At 46.8% G+C, this 26,035-nt stretch overlaps 1 protein-coding gene across 1 annotated transcript; it reads right to left on the bottom strand.

The window, feature by feature from the left end:
• Positions 1-3,208: 3,208 nt before the first annotated feature.
• Positions 3,209-25,148, bottom strand: LOC135894782 (putative transmembrane protein 183BP). Its single transcript, XM_065422876.1, has 6 exons — positions 25,067-25,148; positions 15,682-15,841; positions 9,389-9,569; positions 5,325-5,405; positions 4,393-4,548; positions 3,209-3,662 (listed from the first exon to the last, which is right to left on the bottom strand). Exons 1-6 carry the CDS (start codon positions 25,131-25,133, stop codon positions 3,477-3,479), a joined length of 831 nt encoding a protein of 276 aa, XP_065278948.1. The 5' UTR covers positions 25,134-25,148; the 3' UTR covers positions 3,209-3,476.
• Positions 25,149-26,035: the final 887 nt, after the last annotated feature.

The raw sequence follows: 26,035 nt of genomic DNA, 5'->3' as shown, positions 1-26,035 counted from the left end.
GGCGGAGGGTAACAGATCCCCTGCTGCGTGGCTCTGTGATCCAGGATAAGGACCGCGGCATAGGATCTCTAACTGCCCTCCCCCGCCACAAAGTCACAGATCAACCCCCTCGCACCCCAGAACAAGAAAACCGCCTCCCAGACTGACCAGGGTAACTGGTGACTGTGCTGTGTATGTGTCCTGATGCTGGACCTGCCCCCGCCTCTGTAGCCTGCTACAGGTGACTGTCCTGTCCAAGTAACAAACCCCTTCCCCCCCTTCAGACAGAATCCCCTCCAAAAGACACTCTCGGAAACAGTACTTAACAGAAACAGATGTTTTATTATGAACCGCACATGAAAAGGGGGGGGAGGAAACTTGGACGTGGGCAAGTGTGAGATGGGTAGGAAAGGACTTTTCAAACTTTGGAACGAGAGCCTTCCATTGCTGCAGCAGTGTGCAGGGGCCGACTGACAGTTTTAACGGCCCTTGCCGCCCCTCCTTCTTTGTACTTTTGGTGAGGGGGGTGTGGGACTTGGTGGCGGGGGAGGGCGGTTAGAGATAGACAGCAGCAGGGCTCTGTCCTCCTGCCTCCGGTCTTGCAGAACATCCACTAGGCGCCGGAGCGTCTCCGTTTGCTCCCTCATTAGTCCAAGCAGGGTTTGAGTAGCCTGCTGGTCCTCCTGGCGCCACCTCTCCTCCCGTTCCATGACTGCTCTGTGCATTTGTGACAAGTTCTCCCTCCACTGTGTCGTCTGGGCTGCCTGCTCTCGTGAGCACTCCATAAGTTCATAAAACATGTCTTCCCGCGTTTTTCTCTTCCTTCTTCTAATCTGCGCTAGCCTCTGGGAGGGTGATGCCAGGCTGGGTTGGGAGACAGTCGCAGATGTGTCTGTGGGAATGGGAAAAAGGGAGTAAATTCCTGAGACAGATAAATGAAGTTGCTAACAAAGAGCATAGTCTTTCTCTGTGAACAACACCATGCACTGCACCTTTCACATGCGCACTCAGGACAAGGTCGAATTTTCGGCCCTCGCCTTATGTGTCTGGGTCTGCAGTTGCGATCACAGAAGCGTTGCAGGACACCTCTACTTCTGCTGCAGGAAAACATGGTAAGCCGTAGACTTGTGGCAGCTTAAAAATGTAATAGTAGCACTGGGCTCCTTTCGCACTGAATGCAAGGCCACTCTCTGCTGGCAGCAATCAGGGAAGCATGAGCTCTGCCCCTGTCCCACCACCTCGCGGCTGTCCCCGGGAAAGCTCCCTGTATGCTGCCCCTCTGCCGCCTCCACCGCGTGGCTGTAAAGCAGTCCCAATACTAACATTCCCCTCCCTAATTTAAAGCAGGGCGTCATGTGTGACATTACACTCATGAGGATCTCGGAGACCGAGAGGGGAAGGATGCTGCGTGAGACCATGCAGAGGCCTGGGCCGTATGCCGCCATGCTGTGCCGCGCACTGATCCCCGACTACCTGATGGACTCATGGCGTGGGAACGTGTCCTACCACGGGGGACCGAACAAGATCGCCCTGCCGTGGAACCTCATGCGCATGCTGGAGCGGTACCTCCAGGAGAGCTATGCCGAGCTATCCCAGGAGGACTCTCTGTCCATTCCCGGGCACATTGACCGCCTTTTCATTTAAGTTCAGCATCAGGGACTACAGAGTGGAGCGTCCTGTGGTGGACTAATCATGAATATCCGGACAGTACTTGATTTTCTATACATAGTTAGGAGTAAATAGTTCACTAAGCCAACTAAATCATGAACAACAAATTACTAATATAGTTAATATTCCAGTTTTGTTATAAATAAAAGTTTCTATGTTTAAATGAGTGACTGAAAAGCCCATTCTTAACAATATAAATATTCCAGTTATGTTAAAATGAAATGCTTAGATGTTTAAAGCACTCACTGCTTGATCCTTCCCCTGATTCGGTGTCCGGGGTATCGGCTGTGGACGGTTGGTAGGGGATCTCGGTAAGGGTGATGAAGAGCTCCTGGCTGTCGGGGAAATCAGCGGTGCAAGCGCTGTCGACTGCCTCGTCCTCCTCATCTCCTTCCTCATCTTCCCCGTCACCTAACATTTCCGAGGAGGAACCGGCCGTGGACAATATCCCATCCTCGGAGTCCACGGTCAGTGGTGGGGTAGTGGTGGCGGCCGCACCTAGGATGGAATGCAGTGCCTCGTAGAAACGTGATGTGTGGGGCTGGGATCCGGAGCGTCGGTTTGCCTCTTTGGTTTTTTGGTAGCCTTGTCTCAGCTCCTTGATTTTCACGCGGCACTGCGTTGCATCCCGGCTGTATCCTCTCTCTGCCATGGCTTTAGAGATCTTCTCGTAGATCTTTGCATTCCTTCTTTTGGAGCGCAGCTCTGAAAGCACGGACTCATCGCCCCACACAGCGATGAGATCCAAGACTTCCCGATCAGTCCATGCTGGGGCCCTCTTTCTATTAAATTGCACGGGCAACTCTGCTGGAGAGCTCTGCATCGTTGCCAGTGCTGCTGAGCTCTCCACGCTGTCCAAACAGAAAATGAGATTCAAACTGCCCAGACAGGAAAAGGAATTCAAATTTTCCCGGGGCTTTTCCTGTGTGGCTGGTCAGAGCATCCGAGCTCGAAGTGCTGTCCAGAGCGTCAACAGAGTGGTGCACTGTGGGATAGCTCCCGGAGCTATTACCGTCGATTTCCATCCACACCTAGCCTAATTCGATATTGCCATTTCGAATTTAGCGCTACTCCTCTCGTTTTCGAGGATTACAGAAGTCGAATTTAAAAGAGCTCTATTTCGAACTAAGTAGCTTCCTGGTGTGGACGGGTGCAGGGTTAATTCGATGTAACGGCGCTAAATTCGATATAAGCTCCTAGTGTAGACCAGGCCTTAAAGAGAGCATCAGGATACGAACTTTTGTAAGTGTTTCTTTGCCTTATCACCACACACATTTAATTTAAATGTGAGCTGTAAAGGCAATCTCTTTGCTTGATCATTTATGCCTTTATTGTGCTCATGCAGATAAGAGATTGAAGCATGACTAGTGATTGTCACTGCTATTCCACTTGCTGCATCAGTGTAGGATAATACTGCTGCATTTGAGTTTGATCACGCTACAGTAAGACGCACACTGATTTCATTGACACTTGGTCTGAAAATCTCTCTGACCACATTGGATCTGGAAGCACGCTTTCCGCTTCCTTTGCGCAACAGAACACAGGACGACTTTCGTTAACACCAAAAGGATTTTAAATGAACAGTTTCATGGTGCTCCTTTCAAATCATAAAATGTGAACTTTACATAGAAATGTGTTTACAAATCATTTCCATTTACACTCGATTCTGCTCATTACTGGCTGGAAATTATATACAGAGACTGGCATTGCAGCTTCACTCATTTGTAAGGAGATTGGAGAATTTATTCAGGAAATAAAAACAGGATTTCCCAGTTCCTAGACATTGTCTTCTGCCTGACATGGCTACTCACAGATGCAGTAGGAGCATGCTAAGCTTTCAGAGAAAAGGGGTACTGCGGGTGCCACCAATCCAAGAGACGTACACTGTGCACAGGGTCCAGGATAACTTGTACTCCTTGGTCAAGTCGGGGCTTCTTGCCGTTCCGGACAGGAGAATCCTGGAACACCAACCTCACTCTGTGATGTCTCATGTCAGTGCTCACGTTTATTGTGAACTGCAGGGAAGAAAATTGGCAATTTCCTTAATAGACATCTAGGCATTTTCTGGAAGCAGTACCTAATTTCTCTTCAAATACTATCTACTACTGTGAATGCTGATCCCTAATTCTTATTGGACAAACATTTTCTTTGTGGTGTTTTACATTTAAACTTTATATTTTCAAATACTTTTTCTTTTTTTTAAAATTGAGGGCCTCCAAAAAGTATGCTTTTCACAAAAAAGATACCAGAAAGACATCATCAAAATTTGAAAGATCAACCAACTCTCTTCTAAAGTTGAAATAAATGTTATTTGGAGCTTTGATCTTACGGAAGTGCAAAGGTGAGAGAACTTGGACACTATTTTCCAATTCTACCTTTAATACCCATAAGTTATCTAGGGTATTTTAGGTGCTGCTGACTAAGACTCCTAGGCACGGTGAGAATACAAATCCTCATCCTTCCTTCCCTCAGGAATGGAGCACATTTCATTGAAGACAGCTGACAAACAGTCCCTTCTAGTTGGGCCTCGAGGGCTGGTGCCATGAATCTACATCAACCATCAGAGAGTTTAGTGACTTGCAGAAACTAAACTGAAGAGATCCTTGAGTGATGGCCCCAATGCACTAGGAAAATGCATATTAATTAGTCTGCTGGTGCAGCAAGATTTACAGACATGCGGTAATAACCAGACCATTTTCTTAGCACATTTTTATGGTGCTTATGTGCAGATTTCTTAACACTTACCAAGGTAAATATCAGACCCATGACTACCGGCAGGAAGATGAAGTTGAGGGTGGTGATTTGCAGCAGACAGCAGTCCTGATCAGGATTTGTGTGAACATCCTCATACTGAACAGGTGGCTGAAGACCTTTGCAACAGTTACTCTTCAATCTGGGAGGCTTGACAGAACGAGACAGACCGGTTCATTCAACTAAACTAAAGCCAACCAGAAATTTCACTTCATGTCTAGAGACCATCCTGGCTCAGCAGCAGATTCCTGCCTAATGCCCAATTGTTTGGGCAAAAGGGTTCCATGTTCAATGAAAACCCTGGGATGGAGGGTTTGCAAGACTGTCTCTTTGAAGACAGACTCTGCAGGTCCTGATAGGGTGCTCGGTATTATACATTTATCCTGAGTCTGGTTAAAGGAGGGTTTCACAAAGATTACTGTCACCCCCTGATAAAAGGGTTGGTTAGCTTTGGAAAGGCTTTCCGTGTGAAGAGAGAAAAGACACATAATTCAACACATTTCAAACTTAGGTCCCTAACCGTAGGCCACTAAATCAAAGTGACTGGCTTTTCAGAGGAGCCGAGTCATCGCAACTCCCCACTGAAGGTATTTGGAGCTATAGATACTCAGCACGTTGGGTTAGGGGCAGGCAATCAGCAGCCTAAATATGGACATAGGGATCTAATCCTTTAGACACTCAAGACTGAAAACATTGGCCTGTTTTAAAGCAGTAAGAATTGCCTCCTGCTCTAGTTTTCCTACTCAGCAGCTCCACAAGTGCCTTACCTGCCCACCTCTGCATTTGGCAAGATGTATTTCTTTTACCAGGAGATCGGATTTTAATTGATCTACTGCGCCCATCATAACAACTCTGGAAGAAAAATCATTATGGCTTCAAAACCTTACCGCCCTGACATTTCAATGGCAAGTGGTTAGCTTTCATACCTGTTTTTTGAATTTGAAGTTAAATTCCCACATAGGTTCTCGTCTGTTCCCTTCAATCTTTCTGCACCAGAAAAGCAAACACTGATAGGGGGGGGGGGGGGAAATACAGTAGTAGAGTTAATTATTTCATTTTTAGTGAATTTCAACACAGGCAAAGAGAGCTCAAACTACAAACCACAGGAGCAGCTGAAGAGATGGCAGCAGTCTGGTCCCATTAGTTACATTAATGCATACCTGAGAGACAAGGTGGGTGAAGTAATCTCTTTTACTGGACCACCCACCTTCTCTCCAATATCCAGGGACCGACACAGCTACAACTACACTGCAAACATTAATGCATACCTGGCATTTTCCATTTGTCAGTCAGAAGGTGGCAACCTCGCTATACCAGAGGGTGACACAGGACTTGGGCTCTAGCAGTGCTTCCTCTGTTCCGCTCACCCATTCCACATAGAAGAGGAAAGCAGAATGGACTTTGCTCCTCTACATACTACATGGAATAGCCAAATTAAATTGATAAAATCTCAGGTCAATGTATGCATTCAGCTCACACTCAGAACAGAGCAGGAGTGAGGGAGAGCAAACAGCAGATCAGGGAAGGAGAAATCAAAGAGAGGCAAATGTTAAAAGCGACTGGACAGAGCTGAAAAAGCGTGGGCGGGGGGAGGAGAGGAGGCGCACCCAGAGGTCACACTCCCCTCCATTAGGCAACGTCCTAGTATTTCAAAATCAATACAAAGCAAAGCTTTGGCTGTACAGTTCAACTAGTGGCTCAGAACATTGCTTCTTTTCTAAAGGTGGATGAATACATGGGGTCCGATGCCTCAATGCCAGAGGCAACCAAAGCCTGGATCTGCTGGCAAAGGTCTCTCAGGTATTCTATAGTGTAATCTCTGACTGCCACACCTTTATACAGCCTTACAGCTGTGAGATTCTATGTCCTGGCATGCAATGCTCCATGAAATAGGAGAGTCTTAGCAGAACTACTGTATTCAAGTGAGGGGGGAGGTTAAATAGAGCCCAATATCATATCGATAAGCTGACAGTGACTGGAAGTTGCAGTCATCTGACAGCCATTCAGTAGCCAATAAGGAGAGAGCCTGGCAAATCTCAGTCCAGTTGCCAGAGAGTAAGTGTCCACATCACAAGAGATACCTTCCATAACAACTGACCTGAAGTGGGCCTGCTAACAGCCTCAGCAGGAAGGGAAAGAATGGCATGCGTCATAGAGAAAACTCCCCTCTCACCCAGAGATGGTCTCTCTGGGTCAGAGTTAAGGCCTCTTCTGGGTCAATGTGGGGAAACTTATCTGCCAATGCTGTACCTGCTAGCTGCAGTCACTAACACTGTCAAATCTGAGAGGCCGCACCAGCACTAATTGCTTTCATGGATGGAAAAAAAAAAAGAGAACAAGGGCTGATGCAAACTGCACCTTTTTAATGCAATTTAATTCTAGTTGGGGTGAGGGACTCATGTAACCCCACTTAGCACCTAGCCTGGGTCACTCCTACTGTGTGGCTTTGCAGTGATACAAGGCCTTTCACTTCACTTCTAAATCATAGTCACAGGCAGGAGTGCTGGAAGGATCTCTGCAGTGGTGAATCCCCTAGAGGTGAAGCACAAAGCTGAAGAGCAGTTAAGCTCAGGAGCATGGGCTAAACGATCTCCCCCACCAGGCAGCAGCAGCAGCAAACAGTTCTAACCGATTACAATACTGACTGCTCCCTGGACCGTGCTTAGCGGGGGGCATGCAGCAGATACTGCTGGGCTTAATTCCATTTGCAGTTGAGTTTGCCGTTCACCTTCTGAGTACATCTACACTGCAGCTGGAGATGTAATTCCCAGGGTGGGTGGACCTACATGCACTCGCTGGAATTAAGTTAACATGCTGAAAATAATAGCGTGGCCATGGTGGCAGCTTAGGCTAGCTGTCCAAGTACCTTCCTACCACTTCTGACTGGGTTACACTCGGGCGGTTAGTCCCTCCTGCCACACGATGACACGACCACTCTATTTTAGCATGCCAGTTTGATCAGAGCCAGTGTGTGTACGTCTAGAGACCCAGAGCCAGTGCGTGCCCTTACAGACACAGCTTCATCTAACAGCTCATGTGATCATGGCAAGTAGTTAAGCACAAAACGGAAAGTACCTCCTAAGGGGCAGAGGATGTCATCCGCGTGTCAGCCGTCCTGCCCTTCAGACGTGCACCGTATGGCCTGCTGCTCCACCAAAAATAATGGGGGTGTCTTTAAAGGGCAAACACTTCTGCTGACACCACAACGGCTCCAGTGTCCCACACAAGCTACGCTAGGGAAAGAAGAAAGGAAATTAAAGAGGAAAAGCTGGATTCAGTAATATAGGGGTCTGAGTCTCCCTTCGCTGCATGCACAGTTTACACGAGCATCTCCCATCAGTGTTACCAGACCCCTAGGGGTCTAACCCAAACCCCATGAAAGCAAGGAGTCGCAGAGGCAATGTAAGGTCCCATTCAATGGACACCACTGCGCCTAGGCATTGCAGCACATGGAACAAAGAGGACCCAGTCTGGAGTCCAGACGTACAAGGGCATTTGTACGCTGCGATGGATTGAAGTCAGACCTCTACCGTTATTCTAACAAAGGCTTATCGTCATTTAATTTCCTTTTTTAAGTGAATGGTAATAAAAAAGTATTACACGCAAGGAAACTTTACAAAACTATTAGTATGGTAGAAGCACCAGGAGTGGGCACCAAAGCCGTTATGATGTGAACGTGAATGAATCCCAGACACTGACCCTTCCACTGCGGGAGGAGGGGGGTCTACTAATCAGACCAATAGATGGATGGGGTTCAGGCTGCTCTGACGGGTGGTTAGATTCAGAGGGACTGAGACTATAACAGGAGGTTAGTGGAACTGCAGGTTTTTTCCCTTCTTTTTAAGGAAGGCATTGCCTGAATGTGATATTCCCTATTAGGTCAGGGAGCAAACAGGTGCAGAGGCCTTGTGCACAAAAGGCTGTAAATGCATCTTAATCCTGATCTGCAGCGCAACCTACCTGTTGCTGCTCGCTGTTCTCAGTCTTATCTCAGGGCAGCTTGCCACTTTAGCAGTGTCTTCACGTGGGGAAGGACAGAAGCAGCAGAGATGTCGCACAGCAAAGAAATGGATTTGTTGTAGTTTGCATAGAGCAGTGATACTCAGATCTCAGGGGTTCAGGAGCCAAATCACCCATCAACATTACCCCAAAAAGCCACAGTCGTGGGAATTCATTGTTTTATTTACTCTCACAGCAAAATGACTGCGGGTATTCGACAATTGGTTAATAACACAGTAAAAGCATCCTGATTGGTTAATAATTAAATGATACAGTTTTTTAACATCATGTGCTGCAAGAGACACATTAAAGAGCCACCTGTGGCTAGATACACAAATGCTCCAAGCAAGGACTGCAGTTTGGTTTTGCCCAATGACACAGCAGACAATTTCTCCCCAGCTTCACAGCCACACCCCAAAGCAGGCACTTGCTTCGCACGCTAGCTCCGCACCTCATGACACTCCCCCTTTCAGAGAAACCAAAGGTGATGGTCTGCAGGAGCGCGGTGTGAAAGGACTCTCCTTTTAGAGGCTGTCAATGGCATTTGTGATCCTCTGCCACTGACCCAGAAGAAACATTCCAAAATAATATAGTTACAACAGTGCAAGTAGTAGGCAAAAATGCCTACCTAGCTCAAACTCCTTTTGGAACCTGGGTTGTGTAGAGGAGGGAAGGGGACAATTGTGGATTGTGTCAGTGACAGAGCTTCCATCACTGTAAAATGACATTTTCCTAATTTGTATTACTGGAGTGCTTAGGAGCTACACACGAGGACCCCATTGTGCTAGGGGCTGTACAAACACAGGTAATTGATAAAACTTCAGAAGTCAGACTCTTCCTAGCTTCCTATGTATATCACTGATCCAGTGCATTTATTTCACTAGGATCCATCTGAATCAGATTTATTTCTCTGAAAGGGGAATAACAAAAAGCAGAGAGAGTGTACCAGCTGAACACAGGTTAGTTCACTTCCCCAAACACTACTACTTACGTTGGAATTCTTTAAAGTGCTGGGGGTAGTCTCTGGAACAGCCGGATTCCTGGAGACACGAGAAGCAAAAGGTTCATACATGTGGTATAACGAACAGATGACACACGCACGGAGGCAGTGCAGCCTTTCCATAGATTCTGGCCGTAAACGGAGAGGCAGGTACGCATCCAGAGTGTAGTGCCTAAAGGAAACAGGGACAAACCCAACACCCCTTGAAAAGCCATAACTGTACTGGATTTCAGGTAAATCTCAGGGAGCTACAAAATAAGTGTTAAAAAAGGTGACTGAACAAAGGGGTCAAACTCTGCTTTTATATCACATCACCCACTGACATCTCTTGGCAGTCACATTGCCCCTTCATATATAGCTGGTGTCTGGAGACCTGCAGCCATCTTCAGATTCTGCAAGGGCGCCATACTGTTTCTGCATTAGATGGCCTGCCAGTCTCAAAAGGTCTTCGCACCACGATGTGCCAAGGCTGTGAGTGAGACTTAGCAAGGTCTCTAGTATCTTTAGTGTGTGGCACGGAGTACAAAGAGGTTGAGAAGCAAAACAGAAAACAGGCAAGAGTACAAATAGGAAAAGTACACTGATTTTGTCTGATATATATGCTTAATAATAGGAATAAATGTCAGTCTTCCCAGTGAAAAAGGAGAGCCAAGGATGTGACCAGAGGAAGAAGCTTGAACTTTTGCATAGTGAGCTGACACCTATATGCTCTCCATCTATTCCCTCCTCCTCTTCTTCTGCACCATCTCCCACTTCTACCATCTTTCTGGTTGCCCCTAAAACCCGGCACAGTCTGATACAATGCCTTTATATTCATTAAGTCCTGCCCCTTGTTAATTTATGGGCAGATCACCGCAAGGAATGCCTGAGACTAAGGCCTTGTCTACACTACGAGAGTACTTCGATTTTAGTTAATTCGACTATGTGGAATCGATATTACTAAGTCGAACGTGTGTGTCCACACTAAGGACAGTAATTCGACTTTGTGAGACTTTGTGAGTCCACACTAACGGGGCAAGCGTCGACATAGGAAGCGGTGCACTGTGGGCAGCTATCCCACAGTTCCCGCAGTCCCCCCTGCCCATTGGAATTCTGGGTCGAGCCCCAAATGCCTTCTGGGTAAAAAAATGTGTCGAGGGTGCTTTTGGGCGCCTGTCGTCATCCGTCCGTCACTCACGCCCTCCCTCCCTCCCTCCCTGAAAGCGCCGGCGGGAAATCAGTTCGCGCGCTTTTCTGATTACTGACAGCGCGGACGCCACAGCAGTGCGAGCATGGATCCCGCTGCGACCATCGCTGCAGTTGTGGCAGTTCTCAACACCTCGCAGCTTCTCCTCCACCTGTACCAGAGGCAGCTGCAGATCAATCATGAGAGGAGGCTACGGCACCACCGTGACGGCATGAAGTCGGACACTAGCTCCGACCTCTCTGAGATCATGAGACCCAGCGCCCAGGACATCTCGCTGTCACTGGGTCTTGTTGATACTGTTGAACGGCGATTCTGGGCCCGTGAAACAAGCACGGAATGGTGGGACCGCATAGTGCTGCAGGTCTGGGATGAATCCCAGTGGCTGCGCAACTTTCGCATGCGGAAGGGGACTTTCCTCGAACTGTGTGAGTTGCTGTCCCCGGCCCTGAAGCGAAAGGACACCCGGATGCGGGCAGCCCTGACTGTCCAGAAGCGAGTTGCCATAGCCCTCTGGAAGCTCGCAACGCCAGACAGCTACCGGTCCGTCGCTAACCACTTTGGTGTGGGCAAGTCTACCGTGGGGGTTGCTGTCATGCAAGTAGCCAAGGCAATCGTCAAGCTACTGCTATCTAAGGTAGTGACCCTGGGAAACGTGGAGCTCATCATAGATGGCTTTGCCGAGATGGGATTCCCAAACTGCGGTGGGGCTATAGATGGGACTCACATCCCTATCCTGGGACCGGACCACCAGGCCAGCCAGTACATCAACCGGAAGGGCTACTTTTCCATGGTGCTGCAAGCACTGGTGGACCATCGGGGACGTTTTACCAATATCTACGTTGGATGGCCTGGCAAGGTTCATGACGCTAGGGTGTTCAGGAACTCTGGTCTGTGTAGACGGCTGCAGGAAGGTCTTTACTTCCCAGACCACAAAGTAACTGTTGGGGATGTGGAGATGCCTACAGTCATCCTCGGGGACCCTGCATACCCGCTAATGACCTGGCTCATGAAGCCCTACACTGGCGCACTGGACTCAGGGAAAGAACTATTCAACTACCGGCTCAGCAAGTGCAGAATGGTGGTGGAGTGTGCTTTTGGCCGTCTCAAGGGGAGATGGAGAAGCCTACTCACTCGCTGTGATCTCAGTGAGACCAATATCCCCATTGTGATAGCTGCTTGCTGTGTGCTCCACAATTTGTGAGAGAGCAAGGGGGAGACCTATATGTCGGGGTGGGAGGTTGAGGCAAGTAGCCTGGCTTCTGATTACGTCCAGCCAGACAGCAGGGCGATTAGAAGATCACAGCGGGACGCGCTGTGCATCAGGGAGGCTTTGAAAGCCAGGTTCCTGACTGAGCAGGGTCTCCAGTGACTTTTTACTTTGTGGACACAGATGCTGAACCTGCCCCCGTTTCTTTACCCAGTTACTGTTGACTATCCTTCCAAGTTACATACCCCCTTCCCCACCTTCCCAACAAATAAAATCTGTTCCGTTTTGTTAATGAACAAGGTTCTCTTTTTTACTGTTTTCGCGGGAATGTTTTAAACCGGGGACGCAGACTGTGGCGGGGGGCGGGGTTAGTGTTTTGATGCAAATGATGCTTCTAAAGTCCGGGAATGACAGGCTCCGCAGTGCTGGATTGGTTGTTTCAACGCAGCCTGCCAGCAGTCCTGGGCGGGACTGCATGTATGTTTCGGCCAAGTGACTTTCTGGCAGGGGGCGGAGGGTAACAGATCCCCTGCTGCGTGGCTCTGTGATCCAGGATAAGGACCGCGGCATAGGATCTCTAACTGCCCTCCCCCGCCACAAAGTCACAGATCAACCCCCTCGCACCCCAGAACATGAAAACCGCCTCCCAGACTGACCAGGGTAACTGGTGACTGTACTGTGTATGTGTCCTGATGCTGGACCTGCCCCCGCCTCTGTAGCCTGCTACAGGTGACTGTCCTGTCCAAGTAACAAACCCCTTCCCCCCCTTCAGACAGAATCCCCTCCAAAAGACACTCTTGGAAACAGTACTTAACAGAAACAGATGTTTTATTATGAACCGCACATGAAAAGGGGGGGGGAGGAAACTTGGACGTGGGCTAGTGTGAGATGGGTAGGAAAGGACTTTTCAAACTTTGGAACGAGAGCCTTCCATTGCTGCAGCAGTGTGCAGGGGCCGACTGAAAGTTTTAACGGCCCTTGCCGACCCTCCTTCTTTGTACTTTTGGTGAGGGGGGTGTGGGACTTGGTGGCGGGGGAGGGCGGTTAGAGATAGACAGCAGCAGGGCTCTGTCCTCCTGCCTCCGGTCTTGCAGAACATCCACTAGGCGCCGGAGCATCTCCGTTTGCTCCCTCATTAGTCCAAGCAGGGTTTGAGTAGCCTGCTGGTCCTCCTGGCGCCACCTCTCCTCCCGTTCCATGACTGCTCTGTGCATTTGTGACAAGTTCTCCCTCCACTGTGTCGTCTGGGCTGCCTGCTCTCGTGAGCAGTCCATAAGTTCATAAAACATGTCTTCCCGCGTCTTTCTCTTCCTTCTTCTAATCTGCGCTAGCCTCTGGGAGTGTGATGCCAGGCTGGGTTGGGAGACAGTCGCAGATGTGTCTGTGGGAATGGGAAAAAGGGAGTAAATTCCTGAGACAGATAATTGAAGTTGCTAACAAAGAACATAGTCTTTCTCTGAGAACAACACCATGCACTGGACCTTTCACATGCGCACTCAGGACAAGGTCGAATTTTCGGCCCTCGCCTTATGTGTCTGGGGTCCTGCAGTTGCGATCAGAGACGCGTTGCAGGACACCTCTACTTCTGCTGCAGGAAAGCATGGTAAGCCGTAGACTTGTGGCAGCTTAAAAATGTAATAGTAGCACTGGGCTCCTTTCGCACTGAATGCAAGGCCACTCTCTGCTGGCAGCAATCAGGGAAGCATGAGCTCTGCCCCTGTCCCACCACCTCGCGGCTGTCCCCGGGAAAGCTCCCTGTATGCTGCCCCTCTGCCGCCTCCACCGCGTGGCTGTAAAGCAGTCCCAATACTAACATTCCCCTCCCTAATTTAAAGCAGGGCGTCATGTGTGACATTACACTCATGAGGATCTCGGAGACCGAGAGGGGAAGGATGCTGCGTGAGACCATGCAGAGGCCAGGGCCGTATGCCGCCATGCTGTGCCGTGCACTGATCCCGGACTACCTGATGGACTCATGGCGTGGGAACGTGTGTTACCACGGGGAACCGAACAAGATCGCCCTGCCGCGGAACCTCATGCGCATGCTGGAGCGGTACCTCCAGGAGAGCTATGCCGAGCTATCCCAGGAGGACTCTCTGTCCATTCCTGGGCACATTGACCGTCTTTTCCTTTAAGTTCAGCATAAGGGACTACAGAGTGGAGCGTCCTGTGGTGGTCTAATCATGAATATCCGGACATTACTTGATTTTCTATACATAGTTAGGAGTAAATAGTTCACTAAGCCAACTAAATCATGAACAACAAATTACTAATATAGTTAATATTCCTGTTTTGTTATAAATAAAAGTTTCTATGTTTTAATGAGTGACTGAAAAGCCCATTCTTAACAATATAAATATTCCAGTTATGTTAAAATGAAATGATTAGATGTTTAAAGCACTCACTGCTTGATCCTTCCCCTGATTCGGTGTCCGGGGTAAGGGCTGTGGACGGTTGGTAGGGGATCTCGGTAAGGGTGATGAAGAGCTCCTGGCTGTCGGGGAAATCAGCGGTGCAAGCGCTGTCAACTGCCTCGTCCTCCTCATCTCCTTCCTCATCTTCCCCGTCACCTAACATTTCCGAGGAGGAACCGGCCGTGGACAATATCCCATCCTCGGAGTCCACGGTCACTGGTGGGGTAGTGGTGGCGGCCGCACCTAGGATGGAATGCAGTGCCTCGTAGAAACGTGATGTGTGGGGCTGGGATCCGGAGCGTCGGTTTGCCTCTTTGGTTTTTTGGTAGCCTTGTCTCAGCTCCTTGATTTTCACGCGGCACTGCGTTGCATCCCGGCTGTATCCTCTCTCTGCCATGGCTTTAGAGATCTTCTCGTAGATCTTTGCATTCCTTCTTTTGGAGCGCAGCTCTGAAAGCACGGACTCATCGCCCCACACAGCGATGAGATCCAAGACTTCCCGATCAGTCCATGCTGGGGCCCTCTTTCTATTAGATTGCACGGGCAACTCTGCTGGAGAGCTCTGCATCGTTGCCAGTGCTGCTGAGCTCTCCACGCTGTCCAAACAGAAAATGAGATTCAAACTGCCCAGACAGGAAAAGGAATTCAAATTTTCCCGGGGCTTTTCCTGTGTGGCTGGTCAGAGCATCCGAGCTCGAAGTGCTGTCCAGAGCGTCAACAGAGTGGTGCACTGTGGGATAGCTCCCGGAGCTATTACCGTCGATTTCCATCCACACCTAGCCTAATTCGATATTGCCATTTCGAATTTAGCGCTACTCCTCTCGTTTTCGAGGATTACAGAAGTCGAATTTAAAAGAGCTCTATTTCGAACTAAATAGCTTCGTGGTGTGGACGGGTGCAGGGTTAATTCGATGTAACGGCGCTAAATTCGATATAAACTCCTAGTGTAGACCAGGCCTAAGAGGCAAAACATCACCCAAAAATTAAGCCTTCAAAATGAGGCAATGCCATTACTTTCCTGTAAGCATTTTGTGAGAGCTTTGCACACAAGTTGTACTCTTATGGGCACGACATTCTTTTGAGTGTTTAGGCCTTGACAATTAGAGCTCACCACATTTTTAAACATTAGACATACAGGAAGATTACAAAATAGTGGTTATTTTCAGGCTGTGAAACAGACCGGATAGGAAGCAAATCTATTAAGAAATACTATTTAAAGTTCTCCAAACCAACATTTAATAGAAACAGCCCAGACTAGGATACAGGATGCCAATCACCACCAGTTATAGAATGGCAAAGATTTCAGAGGCACACATGCTGCAACCACATTAGAAAAGAACCATGTCCCAACATCTAGCATGACTGACCCAATGAGGAGATAGATCCCTATTAACAGCTCTGTAGCAAATTCTGGTCCGACACTGATGGACACCCACAAATACTGAAGCGTATGTTTACAAACTCTTTGTGGTCGCACCTTCTGTAGAGTCTGGTCCAAAAGGCAGCAGTGCAAATGACAGTCCAGGCTTTTTTGCAAATCAGAGAAAACTTCACTGTATCTTCTGGACGTATGTAGGAGGCCAGCAACAGCCAGATGTCAATGGGATAATCCTCTCCAACAGCCTCATCAGGGTTTTCTAAGCATAGCAAACACACATTATGTAACACAGCTCCTGCATTATAAACCTTAAGGCATGCAAATTGAGCTGATTGGCTCCTCTCCGTTGAGCACTATTCTGCAAGTGCTGCACGACCTGCCATGAACACACACTCTGTAAACGAGGTGGCTGTGGGACAGCACAGAGGCCACATTAGCCAAAGACGGGCTCAGTCCATACGCTCGTTTACAGTAGCTCATCATGAAGAAACTTAAGGCTAGAGGCACCTGAACTCCAAAATATTGTTACCCCATAGAGACTGCCGCTCCCTTTGGGTCAGTTCTTTCTTTATAAGAGGCATCAGAGCAGCATTATGGAGCGCTGGTATCTGTTACACCAAATCTCATACAACACTAACCTTCCCAAAAGACTTGGAAACAAGTGTTTGAGGATGGACCATTTTTTACACACTAAGGCCAGGTCTAGACTTTACACTCTGTAGCGTATAACTACCTTGTTCAGGGGTATGATAAAGCCACACCCCTGCGTGACACCGTTATGCTAATCTAACCCCTGGCGTAGACAGCGCTATGTTGACGGGAGAACTTCTCACAGACATGGAGCATCTATGGCAACAGGAGAAGCTCTCCCATCAGCTTGGCAGCATCTTCACTAAAGCGCTACAGCGGCGCAGCTGCATCGCTGCAGCTTTTTAAGTGTAGACCCACCCATAGGCCCCACTGGTGCTTTAGGGGACCGGTGGGATTTCACTATCAGCATCAACAAAATGTAGAAAGAGAGAAAGAAACGTATTAGTCATTAAAAAGAACAGGAGTACTTGTGGCACCTTAGAGACTAACAAATTTATTTGAGCATAAGCTTTCATGGGCTACAGCCCACTTCATCGGATGCATAGAATGGAACATATAGTAAGGAGATACATATACACATACAGAGAACATGAAAAGGTGGGAGTTGCCTAGTTTAAAGTTTCCCTTTTTGACTGTCATTATCTCTTGTGTAACCCACCTTTAAAAGGTGCTTTGTTTTATCTACATTTCAATTACAGCTGTCAGGAAAGCAAACACTTCCAGGAAGGCTTCTCTAGTCATTAACAACCCATTTCCACTCACACGGAGCTCTCAAAACTGTTCCACTAGACTAAAGTTTCACATACTTGTTTAATTCCAAATGCACCTAGAAATACCTGTGCACAAAGCACATATATTTTTCCAACAATCTAATACTATCAATGCTGATGGATTTTGCTCAAGTTTTAAAAGTTAAGATACCTTTTGGGACACGGATATCTCAATAGATTCTACAGGCCTTACTCAGCATTGAGAACTGTGGGAGAGAACTTTCATTTGGATGTAATAAGGGTAGGTAAAAACTGATGATTTTTTTTTTTTAATCCCCAAATAGAATTTTTTAAATTAAATTAAATACAGGTGTTTTTTTTTAAATTATCCTATTTAAAATTAAATTTGAAATTGACAACCTGTGTTAAGGCCTAAACTTTTTAAAATATGTTAAAATTATTTAAATTTTACACAAAAAATATTAAGCAGTACATATTTGCTACCAAGTTTTAAAGAATGTCAAGTCACTGGCTGATCACCTGGAACCAAAGTTTGTTAACATAAGAAAAGAAGAATATAAGAACGGCCATGTTGGGTCAGACCAAAAGTCCATCTAGCCCAATATCTGGTCTTCCAACAGTGGCCAATGCCAGGTGCCCCAGAGGGAATGAACAGAACAGGTAATCATCAAGTAATCCATCCCCCGTTGCTCATTCCCAGCTTCTGGCAAACAAAGGCTAAACCAGCTTTTGACATTGCAGTAGCCTTTTTGCAGGTCCAGAAAGAGTATTTTCTTAATTTCAGTTTATTCAACTAGTTCAGTTCAATTATTAGTTCATTCAAAGTTGTGACACTGGTTCGGAAGTTGAGAAAGCTGGAAAGCTTGTTTTCATCTTCCCCTCTACGAATAAAAACTAGAGGTGAGAGGATATGATCTACTAGCTCTAAAATCTTGAAGGACATGGCGATCAGAAAATCTGTTCAATTCATTAACTACACAATACTTCCTTTGTTTAATAAATGAGTTTTAAATGTAAAATATTTTGATAACCTTTTTAATCATCATCCAGTAAATTAGAAAGGAATCAGTCACCATTTTCTACCATGATAAATGTAAAAATTAAGAATCAGAATAAACATAAGTTACGCTATATATTTGTTAAAATAAATGTGTATAGATATAGTGCATCTTCCCGGTTAGCAAAAAGAAGCACCAAATTTAGTGTAAAGGCTGTATTTAGTTGCAAATGAACTTGTTTTAATGTCTATCAACTAGTAAGCATGAACCTTTCTTTAGGAAAAGAACTAAAAAGTACAAATGCAAAACATGATTAAAAGCAATGATTTAAAACAAACAAACATACATCCATCCATCCAGGCTTCTCCCACCTGCTGATTTAAATCACGATTTAGATCAATCCACCCTGGATGTAATGCACGCCCTGTTAGGTTGGGGCTGTCTGGGGCCCAAAGATTTCAAACCTAATCTGTGGCTAATCCTCAAGGAGGGATAGAAGTTGGGAGGAATGATAGTCTTGAGATTAAAACTCATATCTGAAAGTCCAGGCGATCTTGGCTCTTCTATTGATTTATGTCACTTTGGGCTTCGGCATGTTTTTTCTTCTTTATGACGGTAAAGGAGCATTGTAAAAAACTGCTTTGTTTACCTTGGAAATTCAGGTCCTCTGTAGGCTAAAATACTGAGCGCCCCACAATCTTTAAGATATTTGTCCTCACTCACCCCTGGTGACGCAGGGAGGTGCGCCTATTCTCATTGTTAAGGCTGTGGAAAGCTGTTTGCATTTTTTGGTTCAAAAGTTGCTGCCACACTTCGTTAAAGTTGCAGTTACCTATCTGGAATATTGCCAGCACGTTTTTCCAAGGCATGCAGCCTACCTTCCAAAGCAGGGCAGCAACATATAAGATACACTGGTTGTCCCACTTGGCTCCCAAAGGCAAGCATGATGGAGGAGTGGCTGGACTAAATTTGAATGATGATGTGACCTGGTGCATGGGTTAGCGATGCCACTCAAATTTGCAGCTACTCTAAAAAACTATGTTAAAAGTTGTGGTTTCTGCAACAAGATCACAGCCCAGGATTTTTTTTTTTTTTTTTACAGCCTTACCCATTGTACAGACAGAGAGAGAAACTAAAAAGTGACTTGCCGAAGGTCACACAGAAAGTCTGAGGCAGAGCAAAAAACTAAACGCACGTCTCCCAAGTCCTGGAGTATCGCCCTGACCATTGTGCCAGTCCTCTTCTCCTGGAAACTCTCTTGGCCTCAATTTTGTCATCTCTAAAATGGGGAACTGTTTCTTATCTTACAGGACTGCTGTGAAGCTAAATTCATTATTATTTGTAAAATGCTTTGAGATTCTCAGATGGAAAGGACCACATAAGTCAATTTCTTTAAAATTAACTAAAAGTTACTTTATAAAAACTTACAGTTTTCCTCTCAACTACATGCAATTAAATTCTGTTTGAATTTCAGCTAGGATATTAACCATTGCACTGTGAAGCTGCATAATCCTGTATCCACAACATTGCAGCCAGGATGGATAAAAAAATCAATGATTTAAAATAAATAAAAATTGGATTTTATTTAAATCGGATTTTTTTGATAAAATGCTTTTTGAGGAAAAAACCTATCTAAAGATCGTTTTAATTAAGAAACATTATAGCTCAAAGATATCTCATCATGGAATAGGGATTATAAATTCTAATTCTATAGTATGAGACAATATATTCATGTAATGTTTAAGAAAAGTTTTGTAAATGAGTTCCAATAGTTCATGGATTAGGGACCCAGTTTTATGGGGTTCCAGGGGCTTCTGTATAGATTATTTAGGTTAACCTTTCTATCTACCCAATGGGACTCAGTGCTCAGTCTAGAAGATACCATCAGAGATGCTTAGTTTTGCAGTTCTCAAACTGGGGATTTGTGTCTCCAGAGATAACATGCTTGTTAACAGAAAAAGTGTTTTTAAATAAATAATATAATATATAGAGGTTAGAAATAACAGACCTCAACCCTATTGTCCCTCTGCAAATTTGTGTGCACAGAGTCAATCCCTTACCTCTCTCTCAAAGTGCAAAATTTCAAAAAGTTCAATAAATAGAAGATTGTTGGGGGAAGAATACATCTGGACAAGGAGAAGAAGTCTGGAGATAAATGTGAGAAGGGAGGGACAGGCAGTAGAAACAAAAGTGAAACTGTTTGATAGGGTTACCATATTGCAGTCCTGGAAAAAGAGGACACTCCAAGGGGCCCCGGCTCCGCCCCAACTCCGCCCCCGGCCCTGCCCCAACTCCGCCCCTTCCCCAAAGTCCCTGCCCCGACTCCGCCCCCTCCCCTGAACGCTCCGCCCCCTACTCTTCCCCCTCCCCTGCTTCCCGCGAATCAAATGTTCAGAGAACGGAGTGGTCTTTAGTAGTCAAAGACCCTTCTTCCCCATCCCCTCCAGTCTAGGTCTATCCTATTGCTGTCTAACCCGCCCCAGCTCCTCATCTGATTTCAACTGCCCCCCACTACCGCTCTGGATTCCTTGTCCCAGTTTCCTGGTCCTGTCTCACTCTCCTCTCTCCCCGCCCCCATCCCTCAGATGGGATGTTCGTTCCAGATTGGCAAAATTATAAGGCTTCCCAACATTTCAACACTTCCCATTCTAAATTTTCGGTTGCTTAACTATAGGCTAGTTCTGCCTACAACAAAGCATATTCAGAACCTCTGATTAAAGGGATTATAAGTGTAGCAACCTCCATCATAACTAGTCACCAAAGATTGAACCCGAGCCATCCAGACTTAAAAGCATGAGCTTCTACTACTTGAGTTCAAGCTATAACTCCCTTAGCTGGTAGCTATACAGTTATCCTCTAAAAATCCACCAGAGGAGGGCACAAAACACATGTTGGACAGTGAATTACAAAAGTGCCAAATATTATTATTAGACCTGCAATACTTTTCACAATGAACATCAGCGGGGGATAAACTGGGAGTTTAAGAATATTTGGAAAACAATTTTAGAATAACATTCAGTGCTGTGGTTTAAAAGAAAAAAAACCTGTTAAAACTCATAACTTAGCAGCATTCAGTGTTTGAAAAAACAACAACAACTTCTAGGAGGGATACAAGTTAAGAATGTTGAAACAGGAAGATGTTATGCTTAGTTACCACTTGGGCAAGGCGGCGTGCTATGTAATACTTGCAAGATTTCACTGTAATGTTTTACAATATATAGCAGCGCAATGCTGATTCCATTGATATTGTTGAGCAATTCATGCTGATTTTATTTCAGCCCACATCTTAATAGTTTTGAATACAAGATCACAATTTTCAGCTCAGTTGGTCTGAACATGCAGAGCTTTAAAATTGCTATACTCTAAACTGTATATTAACTACAATTTTATAAACCTGCATGTCAGAGAACTGTGTGCCACTACTACTAGACAGTGGCACAAGGCAATTCAGTGTGAATCACAGAAATGTAGGACTGGAAGGGACAATAACAGGTCATCTAGTCAAACCCCTGCACTGAGGCAGGACTGAGTAATAACAACTAGACCATCCTTGACAGGTGTTTGTCTAACCTCTTAAAAAACTCCAGTGACTGCTATTCCATAACCTCTCTAGGTAATTTGTCCAGTGCTTAACTACCTTTACAGTTAGGAAGTTTTTCCTAATGTCTAACCTAACTCTCCCTTGCTACAATTTAAGCCCATTGCTTCTTTTTCATGCATGTCCTGAGTGGGACGGGGGTGGGTCCAGGCAGTGGGATTGGGGGGAGGGAGGTCGAGGGAGTCGGTGGGTGTGTGGGGATGGACCGGGGGAAGCAGGGTGGAGGAACTGAGGGGGACAGGACTGGGACTGGGGGGGGGGGCTGAGGGGGATGGGACAGGACTGGGATGGGGGGAGTAGGGTAGGGGCTGAGGGGAGCATGAATGGGACAGGGTAGAGAGAGCTGTGTAGAGTGGGGTGGGGCGGGGGAGACAATGGGGCTGGGCTGGGGAGGGTTGGGGAGAGGGACAGGGTCTGGAGGGGATGAGACAGAGGGGAGCAGTACTGGAATGGTGGGAAGTTGAGGGGGTGGGACAGCAGGGGGAGCGATGGGGGTGGGATGACGGGGGAGGCTGAAGAAGAGATTTGGGGTAGGGCAAGGCTGAGGGCAGTGGGTTGGGGGGAGCAGGGGGACTGTGGGGGAGGCTGTTGGAACGGGGGCAGGGACTGAGGGCACTGGGTTCGGGGTGGGAGGTACAGGGGGAACTGCAGGGGAGGCTGAGGGAACAGGGTCAGGGTGGGGGCTGGGGGCAGTGGGTCGGGTGAGATGATGGGGGGAGGGGAGGGACTGGGGGGGAGGCAGAGGGAACAGGGTCAGGGGGGCTGAGGACAGTGGATTGAGGGTGGGGGGCACAAGGGGGCCTGCAGGGGAGGCTGAGGGAACAGGGTCAGGGTGGGGCCTGAGGGCAGTGGGGCTGAGGGGAGCCCCCCCAGAGGGACCTGCCAGGGGGCCAGGTGAGCCCAGCAGTGCTTACCTGGAGCGGCTCCAAGGAAGCGTACAGCAGGCAGGTCCCTCCCAGTCCTTCTGGCTCCTTCCTACGGTTGGGTTGGGTTGGGTCGGGTCGAGGGGAGGGGGACAGGGGCGGGGGGTCTCTCTGCCCGAGTCTACAAGCCCCGCCCCGCTGCAGCACGCAGGGGAGTGAGACCTCCCTGCCTCTCTGTGTGCCGGGGCAGGGGGAGGGCTGCGCTCTGCAGGCTCCTGCCGGCCAGGCGGGGGCCCTGTGGGCTGGCGCCGCCGCGCCGGGAGCTCTCAGCTGCGCGCTGCCCCAGGGCCCAGGAAGGAAAGGTGAGTGGCGCCGGCGGCGCCGGCTTGCCGCGGTTCCCCCAGCGCGGCTGCCCTGTCCTCGCTTTTGGGTCTTTAAATAGCCGTCCGGGGGGAAATCCCGGACATTTTTAGCTTTTTACAAATTTCCCCCGGGGACGGCTATTTAAAGACCCAAAAGCGGGACATGTCCGGGGAAACCGGACATATGGTAACCCTATGTTTGAGCAGCATATTCCTGAAGTCTTGAGGTCTCTCTGAGTGTAGCCTTCATTGATTTGAGAGCTACCATACCATTCTCTCACTAGAAAGGAAAACCTATAATGGCAGCAGGCCCTAAGAGAGACCCAGTTTAGGTCTCATCTATCTCTGAGTTGTGAAGAATATGTATTAAGGTTATAACAACCAATAAGAATGCACTTTTATGTAGGAATCCATGATTAAATTGAGTCTTCCTGTCTAGTGATTTAAATCAAATCCACCCTGATAGCAGCTATATAGCTTATCTGCACTGTGGTACAGCTTACATCCTACTGAGCTGCACAAAATAGAATTGCTGAAACACAGCTTTATTCAGAAGTGACTAAAAAACACAACTCTGGGTCCTTTGCTCCAAATTTGCTCAGTTGACCCCATAAAAAGACACCCTAACATCTTTAATGAACTGCTAGCCTCACAAACTCAGGCTCAAATCTGAGAGTCAAGCTGTGTTCTTTCAGGCTCATGCATTGGCCTGCTAAACCCAGGGCCCTGAGTTCAATCTTTGAGGGGGCCATTTAGGGATCTGGGGCAAAAATCTAACTGGGGATTGGCCCTGCCTTGAGCAGGGGGGTGGATTAGATGACCTCCTGAGGCCCCTTCCAACCCTGATATTCCATGATTGTTGCCAGCAATAAGGATTATGCAGAGCAAATGCTGCTCTCAGTTACAGATATACAATTCTGTGACTTCCATGGGGTTTCACAGATGTAATTGAAATCGTAATTTGAAGACAATGAGGCTGGACCTGATAATCAAACTTAGTTGATAGCTCTGCTGAAGATGAATGAGCCTGAGCAGTGTTAATTCTGTAAGGCTAACAGCAACTAAAAAAAAGTTACATTTTAACTGTAGCGGCAAATCAACACGACTAATTCCAATACACACTGGGGCTAGCCTGCTAGAAGGTTTACAGTCAGTTTTCTGGGTATAACTGCGCTTGCAAGGATGGTGTCCCTAGCCTCTGTTTGCCAGAAGTTGGGAATGAGCGACAGGAAATGGATCCCTTGATGACTACCTGTTTTGTTCATTCCCTCTGGGGCACCGGGCATTGGCCACAGTTGGAAGACAGGATACTGGGCTACATGGACCTTTGATCTGACCCAGTATGGCCATTCTTATGTTCTTAATATGAACATTAATCTCCCCACAATGCCCATTTATAGATTTTCAATTATTGCTTAAACTGCTAAATAAGTAACAACAGCAAAAGTTGCAGAGTTAATGATGCTAATGGAATCCCTATCTTTTGCATTTCTTGAACGCTTTCATGTTTGCAGGATGACAGGTGATATCCAAAAAGGGAAGAAATTGGGCTTGTGCTTCCAACTCTTCCACCAAGGCAAAAGTGGTTTTGGCTTGCTTTTTACATTAGCAGTACACAGTCTGGGCTTCTTGTTTTGCTGGAATACTTCTCAGAGCTAGGAGAACATCCCAAGACGCATGAGAATGGAATCTGTGCAAGTGACAAGGGCAGCAATTTTTAGCCCAACTGTTTAAGTCTGTTTTTGTTAACAGACTATTTAACTCACATTCTTAATAAACAACTGGAAGATAAGCTCTGCGTGAAAGATACAACACCCTATACCAGCTTTCAGAGCTCTCACTCCTGTTCTCTAGTCATTCAAGGAATCCTCCCACAACAGGTAATACCTGATACTTTATACAAACAATTCAGCAATCGCCACCCTTTATTTTTCTTTAAAGGGGGGGAGTGCTCTCCTGAGACATCAAAATAATAAATAAGGCACAAAGTTTCTCTCTTTGCAGGTCTCCTTTCATGTGGCATAACTGTAGGATTTTATATAGTGTTTCAGGAAAGTTTTTATCTGCAGCACATACGTGGTCGAAATCAACCAATTAGGCATGATTCAATCAACTGCAACAATCCACCTTCAGTAAGAAAAGGGAGATGAACCACGTCTCCTACCTAGCATTCCTTTGGTTAAGCGTTTGTGCACACAAGTGCATGCACAAACACACTTCACTGAACTCTTTGAAGAGACACATTGCTGATCTGTAAATAGCAGTCACTAGCTTGGCAAACGCAGAAGACGATCCCAGCAAGGACTCTGCAGAGCTGACTGGGTGAGTGAAGGAGTCATACCTTTGTGCCTCTTGCTTTTCTTTTTTCTAGAGGCAGTTCTCTCGTCGGTGCTTTCCTTAGCATCCATTTCATCGCTACTGTCACAGGATTCCCCAGTCACAGTTCCTCAGCAGGAACACGTGAGGCTTCCAAACCACAGAGGGATTTTACTAGAGCCAGAAGAAATAGATTACACACACATACTAAGTACACTATGAGAAGTAGCATGAGCTGGTTAGGGTCTACGAGGGCTGGCTGCAGTTGTTTGAAAGGCATCTACATGAGCAATCTTTGCTAATATACAAGAAAGGATATTTCTTCTGATGTCGTAAGAGTGGATGCTTGGTAACAATCCCAATGGCATAACTAGAGTGATGGGGAGTTATGAATGAATCCACCTGCTCCTCTGACAGATCTAACTGATCTTCTGCATATGACAGACTTTCTTGCCCTGTGGACCTCTTTCTGCCATTTTCAGTTTTGCAAGGACCATGCCTCATCTCTACAAGGCCTGAATTCATGTTCTATTTTCCTGTATGACAACAGACAGGATGTACTGTCACTAAGGGAAGATGATATGGAACTGTCAGAGTAATCCACCAGGACCCAAGTAAGGGATGCTGTTTAAATCCTAACAGGAAGGGGAGACAGAGAGAAAGGAGATTGTGCTGTCTTACAGCACAAAAGATGTGCATGTGAGACAGATCATGCCTGGGGAGCTGTCACTCAAAGAGGGAGTTTTTGGAAGGGATCACTTGGGATGGGAAGGGGAGAGTCTCTCAAATATATAAAGGGACTGGTTGGAAGAACAAATTACCTGATATACATTTGAGTTTACTTCCTCTGCTGTTTAGACAATGGTTGTGACAGGCATTGCAACCACATGCAGTATCTGAAGACCATATTATATTAAATTTATGAATGTTCTATCTACCATTGTGGACCAGGGATTGCATTCAACTTCATGGGAAGAAGGTTACTACAACTCCT

This window comes from Emys orbicularis (genome assembly GCF_028017835.1).
Source record: "Emys orbicularis isolate rEmyOrb1 chromosome 4 unlocalized genomic scaffold, rEmyOrb1.hap1 SUPER_4_unloc_1, whole genome shotgun sequence".
Classification (NCBI taxonomy): Eukaryota; Metazoa; Chordata; order Testudines; family Emydidae; genus Emys; species Emys orbicularis.
This window is presented reverse-complemented; position numbering and strand designations above follow the sequence as displayed.

Bases quoted from the DNA above. Each gene is read 5' to 3' on its own strand.
- LOC135894782 (XM_065422876.1), bottom strand. From the start codon at position 25,133: ATGGATGCTAAGGAAAGCACCGACGAGAGAACTGCCTCTAGAAAAAAG. The intron at 4,549-5,324 runs GTATGAAAGCTA...CGTTCTGTCAAG, and splicing joins ACTTCAAATTCAAAAAACAG to CCTCCCAGATTGAAGAGTAA. The intron at 3,663-4,392 runs GTAAGTGTTAAG...TCTTCCCTGCAG, and splicing joins TGGGTCTGATATTTACCTTG to TTCACAATAAACGTGAGCAC.